This window comes from Lytechinus variegatus, chromosome 9 (genome assembly GCF_018143015.1).
Source record: "Lytechinus variegatus isolate NC3 chromosome 9, Lvar_3.0, whole genome shotgun sequence".
In the NCBI taxonomy this organism is placed as follows: domain Eukaryota; kingdom Metazoa; phylum Echinodermata; class Echinoidea; order Temnopleuroida; family Toxopneustidae; genus Lytechinus; species Lytechinus variegatus.
This window is the reverse complement of record NC_054748.1, coordinates 5,014,850-5,026,005: the sequence shown is the minus strand read 5'-3', so window position 1 is coordinate 5,026,005 and position 11,156 is coordinate 5,014,850. Positions and strand designations below refer to the sequence as shown.

At 40.2% G+C, this 11,156-nt stretch overlaps 1 protein-coding gene across 1 annotated transcript; it reads right to left on the bottom strand.

The window, feature by feature from the left end:
• Nucleotides 1–524: 524 nt before the first annotated feature.
• LOC121421231 (interferon-induced very large GTPase 1-like) lies at nt 525–9,566 on the bottom strand. The gene is made up of 2 exons (XM_041615894.1): nt 9,269–9,566; nt 525–8,221 (listed from the first exon to the last, which is right to left on the bottom strand). The coding sequence occupies exons 1-2, from the start codon at nt 9,564–9,566 to the stop codon at nt 525–527; spliced, it is 7,995 nt and encodes a 2,664-aa protein (XP_041471828.1).
• Nucleotides 9,567–11,156: the final 1,590 nt, after the last annotated feature.

The window sequence follows — 11,156 nt, the reverse complement described above, 5'->3', positions numbered from 1 at the left end:
GTTTGGGAAAGCATTGTAAGTACAACATCCTCTAGCGAAATTTGTAGCTCCTTTAGCCATCTCGGGCAAGCACTACAGTCACAGCATTGGTAAAATGGCATTCCTGCACCGGTTGTCCAGTTTATGATTCAGGGACTGAATAGAAACTCCCGTTGGAGAAATTCCATAGCTGCTGTCACGAGGCAATATTTCTCGATTTGTACTTGGGAGCCTCATCTTCAACGGAAATGCCGTCATTTCCACTCTTTGAAGGGCTGCCATTAAGGGTCATGTGAGTACTGAACTCTGTTTAGAAGTTAACACTGGTTCTTTTTCTGCATCGAATCGCTATAACTGAGAACTTTTCATGCATAACAGAAAGCTAGGATTTCTTAGTCTCATCCTCCCTCGAATTTTGAGGGCTCGCTCGTGTCTTGCTCAATTTAAAATCAACTTGAAGAGCCCCTTCAATAAAACTAAATCTCAAAAATTTAAACTATTCTTGAAACCTGTACGAGAAGAGCTGAAAGAACCACGATTAATTCCTAATGGTGGACTTCGCGCAGGTCAGCCAAGGCCTCCGCCTTTGTTATTTTCGTCCAACCTTCCGGTATATCAGGTAATTCTGCGCTATGCATATCCTTTAGTTGGTGCTGGTATTTTGCCATAAACCACGCCCAGTATTTGGACACATCGTTGGTGGGTTTAGGAGCTATGTCCCAGTCGGGTATGTAAGTCTTGTATTCTTTAAAATTGTGACCCACGGATTCGTCGCCAGTTGTTGAACATTTTCCAGATTTCCTACATTTGTAGTTACCAACAGAGCATTTAAATGCTACGGTATTCCGTTGTACGTCATAGTTGCATGTTTCATGCACCAGCTGCCCCTCTTTATAACTCACCCCATCGATTTTACCGTCCCTTTCCCATCGCAATCCTCCAATTCCCTGTGGTCTGTGCTGTACACACATGTGACTTCGCTCATTCCTTTCATAATGGTCAGGTGTAGTATCTGCACATGGCTCTTTACAGAACGGACACTGTTCAGGACAGCCCCATAACTTGTCTAGAATTTGCTGTGGTGGAGATGCCTCATCCCATTCAACAGAGTCTGCTGTTTGTAGGGAAAATTCCCCCTCCAGATCAGCCTTTATAATACCCAGCTGTTTTAAAAGTATCCTTTCAAGATTGTTGAAATCCGCCACTGATCGACCTCTCACTAAAGTCAGAGTCCTGTAAGGTACTGCTATTTCATCAGAGACCCTTTGACAGAATGTTCTGATCCAATGGATCATCCTTACACCACTCTTTCCCCTGACCTCATCTGTTGCATGATGAACACTATTGATGATACATTCCATGATTTTGATAATATGGATCTTTGTTATTTCTTCATATCTGGACATTCCATTTGCACTTTGTTTCGAAAACATCTTCTCATTTGTGTAATGGGTGATCCATTTTAAAGCAAAGTCTTTGGCATTGCGGATGTACGATTTGTAGTTCTGGAAGTTTCCTTTCTCAGCCAGGTCGTCCATTATTTTTATCATTAGGTAGTACTTTGTCATCTGAAAGTCCCTGAGAACTTCATCCGTGCATTTTCGTGGAACAGCCTTCTTTACAGCATCATTAACAATTCCCTTCAGCTGTGTGCATAGTAGGTCACCTGCCATGACTTCTTCAGTGCTCTGTTTTACCTTATTCTTGAAAAGACTCCAGGCGGTGTTCCTGTAGTTTTGTAGCTTTGCCTTCACACCATGTCTTTTGTTATACTCTGATTGCATCGAGTTGAACACCTGGACACAGTAACGGCTCACATGAACTGCAAGTTTAACAATATATTCAGGACGAATCTTGAACTTGCCGCCTGTACACGCCTGTGCTTTCTGATCGTGAATATCGATTCCCTCCACTATCTTTTGTATGACATCCGTCGCATAGTATTTTTGGAATTTTACGTCGTGTTTCGGAAGGCCTTTTACATATGTGCTTATCATTGTTAGGATGCGGCTTGTCTGTGCCAATGTCTTATTTCTTGCATCCCCCTCTGGGCCACTGGCACCAGTGAAGTACTTCTTAACGTAGCTTATTTCCAAACTAATGTGTTTTGTGCCCACAAAATCTATTGTCACACTCTTTTCCAACGATGTATGCTCAAATGGAATATCCAGAGGGTGACGCTGCAGCTCCGAGTTAAGAAGACATTCATGGGTATTGAATCTCTTATGAAGAATTTCCTTCATCACATGATCCATTCTCAGTTCCTTGTCAGCTGTCTTTGTGGCAAGCTCGTGCACTATTGACGCCCACATGGAATCAAACTGTTTTTGCAGTTCAGTATCAGTTACTTGTTTTCCTTTCAGTTTGTCTGCAAGGTCAACTGCTTTGCTCATGATATATGATTCATGCTCTGACCACTTTTTATCTTGCAAGATTTCTACTCGGCGTGCCTCTTTGACTGAAAGTAGATCTGCCTTACCCTCACTTAGATGCTGGTCAACCGCAAAGTTCATTTGATTCAGCTTAGACTCTCGCCACTGGACAATTATATCCTGCAAGTCACCGTTCTCAAAGTAATCATTAAGACGTTTTTTTAGTTCCTCAGCCTTTTCAGTCAGAACTTTCAAGATTTCGAAATTGAGGGATCGGTAAGATTCCTCTAGGCTTTCAATAGTTTCACATCTCCTCAGTGTGATTTCTGCAGCGTGTGACCAAGATTTCAATTCGTTTTCTAACTCCCATTCTAAAGTGTAGTATTGGGACTGCAAGCTGTTGTAGGCTTTCACTTCAAGGCTGTTGCGGAAGCTAAATACAAAGTCATCAGCAAGAACCCCGTTCCATAGATCAGCGATGCGAATTGAGAGTTCCGGAGCAGTCAGAAATGTCTGTCCATTTGCAATCTCTCCCAAAAGATTAACTCGGACTAAATCTACCTTTTCACTGTAGCCAGGATTTGAAGGAGCCATGGGTGGATTACCATGCCACAGATCAGAAAAATACCAGACGTGTTTTTGGACATCAAAGTTGATAATCTGGGAGAAACTCTTAATGTCTGCAATGTTCTCACTTAAGGCGGCTTCTTTTGCCATCTCATCCAAGTTTTCCTGTAGTTTTTGGCATCCGTGCATCATCATATCTTCTGCATTAGCTGCCGGGACATTCTGATGAACAAAGATGCAGGTTCGGTTGTCTCGAATGTTTTTCCTGACAAGATTCATCCTGAGAAATGCATGCACTGCAATCTGAAGAATATCTTTTATTTCGGCTGTGTTTTCTCCTTTGACGTTAATCATGGTTACGTCTCCCATACCAATTACGAGGGTAGCAAGTTCATTATCATGCTCGTACTTAAGCTGTCCTAGCTCTGGTGCCCGAAGTCCCTCCGTATCTACAACGGCCACGTAATCAAAAGGCAGATTAGCGGCTCCATCGACTGGGATGAGTTGCATGTATGCTCCCCTGGTGCATCTACCTGCACTGACAGCAAACTGCAACCCAAACATAGTGTTGAGAAGTGTAGATTTCCCTGAGCTCTGGATACCCAAGACAGAGAGAACAAAGAGCCTTTTTTCGCCAAGAATATCTCCAAGCTTACTTAGTACTGCGCGTACCCATACAATAGGGACGCTTGACGCGTCTCCATCCACCAACTCTAAGGGGATTCCTTTTAACAGCAGTTCAGCAGCTCTTACAGGTAGATACTCGACAGCTGTTTTAGTGTCATGGTTTACCTTTCCACTCGCCGTCACCGCTTCGTAAATCTGCCCGAGTTCTCTGAAAAGATTTTCTAGTCCAAGCGATGCACTGGAAAGTCGGTTTTCTTGCTCGTCCATTTGGGATTTCAAGCTTCTCAATTTTCCATCGTCTTCTTCCTTCTTGCACTTCTGATACTCTGTCCATACCATGTGGTACTGCTTGCGAAGACCTGGCAGGTTGCCTCTCGATTTTTCATCTAAGAAGAGGTTCATCCACTTAAGGAAATACATAACCACATTTTCCTGCTTTTGGAGATTTGACATAAATTCTTTGATGAAAGGAGTAAGTTCGTTGCATATTTGCACTTGTTTTTTACGAAGACGGTCCATATCCTGTTGATATGACTGCGACCCCTTCCCACTTGATCTGTGCTGCCTTTTTAGCAGCCTACAGTAATCAACCCATTCCGTACCTTGCAACGGAAGTAAGAGGCCTTTATATTTATCAATGTCGTTACCTTTCATATGACTTGCAACCTCTTTTGCAAGATCCTTACCTTTGGTGCAGGCTTGATCATCATACTCATCTATGATGATCCCAATTTTTGATGCGCGTTTAGCACATTCTTCCATCAATATACCAGGAGACCCAGCAAGAGCCACTGTCAGCTTTCCTCTAGCTTCGCTCTTAAGCTCACTTGCATTTTTCTGGGCTCCTTTCAGGGTGTTGGATGAAATAATAGGGACCCCTTTCAGAATATCCCTCCCAACTGCCTCATGACATGCTCGTATTTCTTGGAGGAACTGTTTGTTATCTTTATGCATCATCAAAAGGAGGATGACTTTTCCACCATTCAGCAAAATCTGTTGGCATGTCTCAACGTTTGAGGGTTTTGTCAGGTCTTGAGCATTAGCTATAACAAACAACACAGATGATATTTCCTGAAGAATCTTCAACTGTTTCTTCATTAATGAGGCATCACCTCTCAAATTTAGGAGCATTGTTGTGCCTGGGAGGTGTTCTTTCTCTTTGCCCGTTGTTACGAACCAGGAACATTCCACGAGACCATCAGAAATCATTCTGTCAGCATTACCATTGCTACAATCATGATGAAAGAACGTATCATGACTGTCATCCCTAAGAATGTCGTTAATCAGTTTGGACTTAGACAGTGTTGGTCTGTCTAATCTTACAAATGACACCACAGGGAAAGGTTTTTCAGTCACTGGTGTCTCCAAAGATCCATTTTCCGTGTCGTGCCACTGAACATTTATAGTTCTAAGTGCCCATAGTGACATTCCAATGTTGTCTTCTGATCCCATATGGTAGAAGAAGGGAATAGCAAGTTTGCAGATAAACAGCTTCTGAGCAAGTGTTTGCTTTAGACAGTTATCGCAACATATAAATGTTGCCACAATCACATCCAACGTGCTTAGCTGCGTTGGCTTATTTTCACCACAAATAGTGCTTTGCATTTTCACAAGAGCTTCCAAGTCACAGTCACCTTCGTCATCAATCATCTCTTCTCTGGATGGTTTGTTTACCTCTGACGAAACAAGATCTCTTGCATGAAAATCAATCATAAGGAGTTTGCGCATAATCATCCAGGGAATATCAACCAGATTGATTCGCTCAGTGACCCTTCTAATGGTAATGGCGTCCAAAAGGGATATCTTAGATGGATAGTATTCATTCAATCCTAGGATATTTAGGATACCCGAAAAATCACTTTGTAATTCGACCCCAGGACTGGTTCTCACTACTGATCTTTCATCTACTACGGTTTCTCTGTCTTTAGAGTTAGCCATGATTTGTAGATCAATGATAGTCACTTCTTTTTCTTTAGAAGCAGACATGGTCCCGTTTGCTAGTTCACGGGTGATATTGGTCAAGTCAATCCAATTAAAGGGTGAACGGGTGGTATACCTGTTCAAGACCATATTCAATTTGGCTGATAATACTTGCCTAAATTCTTTAATTGCCTCAGAGAATTTATCTTCTAATGATTCAACCCTTTCGTCAAAACTACCAGAAGACAGTAAGGTATGGATAAGAAATGCCTCAAGCTGAACTATTCCTTTCTCTTTGTAGACAAGAAACTGCTCCCAAGACACTTCAATGAACTTGACAAAATCATGTAGCATCTCCACTGTAAGAAGCATTTCAAACTTCTTCGTAGGCCAATGGTAATGAATAGTCAACAGGGCAACTTTTAGAAAGAACATTCCATGTTCTTCCCCAGATGACGATAAGTTCTTTTGAAGCTGATCAATACAAAGTGCTAAATCAACTGTTGCTCCTGCATTGATATCATCTGTTACCTGGACGTTTTTCTTTGCATTATTTAGGTGTTCAATTTCCAGTACTGGAATGAATCTTTCCTTCAGAATCTTCAACAGGTCAGGAATGCTCTTGACATTGACTTCTGCCAGTATAGTGGGAACATCCACAGTTATCGCCTCAGCCCATTCCATGATTTTTTTTTGGCCGGGGAATTCTCCGAATTTACCAGTATTCATCAACTTCTTCATAAAAACCCGTATCAGTGTCACATCCGATGGAGCAAACATATCTTTCAGTTCCACGACATTTCCAAGAAAGTGGATTATGTTTGTTTCAGTGCATAACTTGTGCTCCCAGTATTTGTTTGTGCCTGTCTTTACCCGCACCAGATCGACCTTTTTCAGCATCTCTTGAAGATATTCAATACATTTTTCTGGTAGTATTGGAGAAGAATTCCACTTGGCAATTTTTTCTATTAATAGGTCCATTTCTTCAAGTCCTTTCATAAAAGAACGTTCTTGGTCATTAGATACAGGGTAACCACTCATCCTTTCCCAGACAGCCCTTAAACACGATTCAAGTTCAAGGGGTTCCTGGAAATCACCCTGGTGGTTGGGAATAAGCTGCCAGATTCCAACAAAGTCAGTAAATAAAGACATTCCTCTATCTATTAGTGCCCAGGAACTAGTGCATGTTCCAAGACCAATCTTCCAAAGTGCTAGTGCGCTGACACCTCCAGGCCCCCCTTTCCTGCAAGATTGTAAAGTGGTTTTTGCAAGCTCTGATTTCTCATAATCATCTTTGAAGCTGTCATGTGTTTTCATTTGATTGGCAAAAACTAAGTCACCAACAGTGAAGCTGGAAAAGCTGCCTGAAACGTAGGAACTAAGTGCATCTCTAACCATGCACTTAGTTTTAGCCCTGTTGGCTTCGGTCTCGCTTGTGTATGTTGCTACAAATTTGTTCAGCCCACCAAAATGAAGAACCCCTGCGTTGATATGTGACCCATATGCCGTAAGGAAGTCCTCACATTTTTTGTTCACTAATTCTACGTTTTCAGTTCCTACCAAAAGCCTATCAATGGCCTTGAGTTCTTGCAGAGCACGTTGAGAGAGTTTCAAGCTATATAGATTTAGCTGACACGCTGCTGTGGGAACAACAGAGTATATTACCCTTGATTCAAAATGGGACTGTTTGTGAGATTCCAATTCTTGTTTATCTCCCTTTTCATATTTTTCGGAAAACTTGGGCTCAGCTTTGAACCCCCAACCACTGCCTTTCATAGTAGCTGCAGCGCTGTACCCCATATTATCAAGGGAACAGTGAAAATGATCAGATTGTGCTTTGGTGGAGAAGGTAGCAACGTCCTCGACTTCTATCATCAAAGGACTCTTCAATGACACATTAGAAGGCGTGCTCAGCACAGTCCGTTTAACTAAATCTCCACGGAAGGCTTCACCCACCAGAATACCCTTCAAGGCTAACCCTGCTGAAGCATTTTCTAGAATTTCTGCTGCGCTATTCTTTGGTCTACCTTCATTTAACTTGCCAATTTTCTCAAGGTCAGAGCTTATCTCGCTGATTATACAATCAAGACCTTTGCTATCATACTTTTCTAGCCATTCTTCTTTAGTAACTGACATTAGTTCTCTTAACTGATCCAGTAATTGGTTCATTGTATCATCAGTGTGATGTATATCTTCCTGTGTACGGTATATCTTCCTGAGTTTGACAAGATCTTGTAGGAGAATTTTGGTTTGTTCTAGTTTTTCCTTGTATTGTTTTTGACGCTCGCCCATGAAAACTTCGCTATCTTTGTTATGGATACAAAACAGATGTCTGAGTGTACTTTCTTCCCCATCATGCCTGACTTCCGCCTTCAGCTTGTTGAAGTCGTCTATTTTCAGATTTGCAGATTGCTTCATCTTGGTTATTCCAAGTTTTTTCTTCAAGACTTCTGCCCAGTATTCGGCATCTAAACCTGCCTCAGCGAGTCTGACAAAAATATCTGGTTTGGCTGTTTTTTCTGCCTGACTGGACGTTGCTTCAATTTTGATACCGATGAAGCTTTCCAGAGCGTTCTTCTCCCACTCCTGTCTAACAGAATCATTCAGAACTTTCAGCTCGGTCTCACCTAGGTACTGAATTTGCTGTGGAAGGGAAATATCAAGTTTGGTCTTTAAGATACCTACCCAGTAATCAACCTCAAGACCAGCTTGCAATAACATCTCGTTCAGCTCAGATCTTGTGTCTGGTGTCTTTTCTGAAAGAAGAAACCAAGCTTATTCTTAGAAAGCGCTTAGAAATCAACGTATAAAGCGCTTTATAAATGTTATCATTATTTTTAGAAAATGACCAGTTATTGACTAAATGCACTTAGAGCTAGTTTATACCAAGAAGGAAAGGCGTATGCATAAACGCATGCGCGTGGGTGGTCAATTAAAAAAGTAGTTTATCAATTTGACTGCTACCGTTCTTTTTAGGTTCGAGATAATTTATGTTTTTCGATTTGTCAAAAAAAAATTGAATTAAAGCGGAACACGTTTTTGTGTTCTATAACATATCTCTCCCCCAGAATTAGTTTCAGCAAAAGTGGATATGACACAAAATTTCCTATATCAGGTAATAAAAAGTAAGTTAATCTGCAGGAAATAAATTACAAATGTTCTCTTATATTTCTTCTCTTTATATTTTGTGTCAAATTTCTTAGTTAACTTTGCATCAATGTTTACACCAAGAAATATATATAAATATATATTTATTTATTCAACCGTAGGAATCTAGAGACTATTCAATTCTAATGTAAAGTTCTTAGGGGGTGTTGCAAGAAAATATTTGCAATAAATCACAAATATTCTGTTGCAATTTTACAGTTGCTTGATCATTTTTAACTTTAGCCAGTCAGATTACGCTCCTTTTTTATAAAGCAGATTAGCAATCAATCGCAAATTTGCAATTAATTGCACGGCATTGCTTGATTTTGGGAACGAAAATAGAGTTGCAATTGATCGCAAGTTTCTTGCAACACCCATTAGTGTCATATTGTTTATGACGATCACTGAAGATAATGAATTTTTCTTAAACCACATGTGCAGCTTAGAGAGGTCATCATTTACTTGTTCTTGCAAGAAAGATCTATATCATTGAACAGTACATTTTTATCATCAGCATAGAGTATGAATGATGGGATATATGACAATATGTAAAATATAAATAACCAAGTAAATATTTCACGATGAGGTAGTTTGTAAGGACGGCCCGTAAATTCATATACAAAATTAAACAGTCCATAATCACACTCATGGCTTACCTTGGAAATTCAGATCCCATTTTTTGACCAAAAGTTCTAGTGCCTCGCTGTATCCACACTTCTGAAGAGCTTCACAAACCGTCCTTCCAGTGGCGTTTTGGCCTTTTGTTTTCCGCCAGGAACGCAGGATGTTGAATGCCTGGAGTTGAAGATCGCTCGTGTCACCCTTTCTCTCTTCTTCTTCTTTAATAAGAGCTTCTTCGATATGAAGTTTGGTAAATAACTGTCTCAGTTGAGTGTGGTCGAGATTGGCTCTATGTGTGACGTCACGTAGGTCTGTATCAGTTAATTGATCCATACCTGGAGTTGTGTGATATCGGAAAGAGAAATGCTTTTCTAAGTCAAAATATTCAAAGTTATTTCGCTAAAACAGACCACCTGTAATTTAAAGTTGGAGTTTTACGCAAACTGTTCATAATTTAATGAACAATTTCAAAATCCCGATGTAATATATAACTGTGTACATGAATTGAATTCTCATCAGTCTTTATATTGCATAAACGTAATTATTGTTTTTTTTTTCCAGTAATTTTTATTTTCGTAAGTGTATGTGTGTAAAGGGTAGGCACTTTTGGGATGGTGTGTGTGTGTTAGTGCATTCTTTGGGTAAATCGCCTATGTGTAATGATATTCACTTGAGAGACATGAAAGAAATTAGTTATTTTGTATGAGATTGAAAAACAAGTTTACATGATTGTTTTTAGTAACTGGTAATTTCATTGCTTTAACCCTAAATAGACTGGGCTATTTCAACGCCTAAGAAGACGGGGGGGGGGGGGCTGATTCAGCTCCCCTTATGATCTCGGCCGTCGATCGCGCGATCGTGACGAAAATTGGCACACGCGTTACCCATGGCATTGTCTACAAAACTATAACATCAAATTCTGCAAAAAATCTCATGTCTCATTAATTATGCTAATTTATGCGTAAAATCATAAGTTTGCTCTAATTAATAAATTAATGCCCCTGAAATGCTAATTTTTGTTTCACATACTCTAGATAGGCATCTGATCAAATTGATTTAAAAAAATTCAAAAGCACATTTATTTTCTTATGTATTCTATTGTTTTCTGAATTTCTTATGTATTTCATTGTTTTTCGACTTTTATATTGTTTTTTCAATGGAAATTGTCGGGGACTTTATTTTGACCATAAAAAAAGAAAAAAATCTTGTTTTTAAGCAGTAAACGGAAAAATAATGATGCATTTGTGAATATTGGCTAAGAACACTATTTGCATTGGATTTGTACACAAATTCACGTTTTTGAGTAATGTTGGGTCTGCATGCACTTACGAAATGTTGCGTAATTTTGGAACCGCGTACCCGGGGGTCACAATTTTGGTCTCAAAAGTTGTGCAAGACTTGAAAGTAAAAAGTCAGCAGCGACGCGGTCAAAAAATTTCGCGCGGCGGATTTATCGCGAAAAATGTCGTGGGGGGGGGGGCTGAATCAGCCCCCAGTCTTTTTAGGGTTAAGGGTCCTATGACACCAATTCCACCTTATTCTAGATACATATTATTAGGTAGTTTTACTTGAAAAATACGAGTATGCCATCGGTTCCTGTGTATGACGAACCGGTGTTGAGTTATTCCATGGAAATGAACTTCAACGGGAACGCCCACTATAATTTTCGAAAAGGTCGACCGATCGACCTGTCAATCATTGTGACGTCATCGAAGGAAGGTTTTTCTCAGCTGTGCAGCCGGACCCCTAGTTATTGTACACGTTCCTCCTGTAGTCGCTGTTTCGACCGAGCTCATCCTTAACGGATTTATTTAGATTTTTATGAGGTTTTGATCAATATGGTCATCAGCTGCGTCTGATTCTTCAGACTGAAGATTCAGGTTCTGAATATTATTCCAGCAATTCAACTGATTTACTTTGAAT

Excerpts from the sequence above, each read along its gene's own strand:
- LOC121421231 (XM_041615894.1), bottom strand. The coding sequence starts at position 9,566 with ATGGATCAATTAACTGATACAGACCTACGTGACGTCACACATAGAGCC. Across the intron at positions 8,222-9,268 it reads ATGGGATCTGAATTTCCAAG|AAAAGACACCAGACACAAGA; the intron begins GTAAGCCATGAG and ends TTCTTCTTTCAG.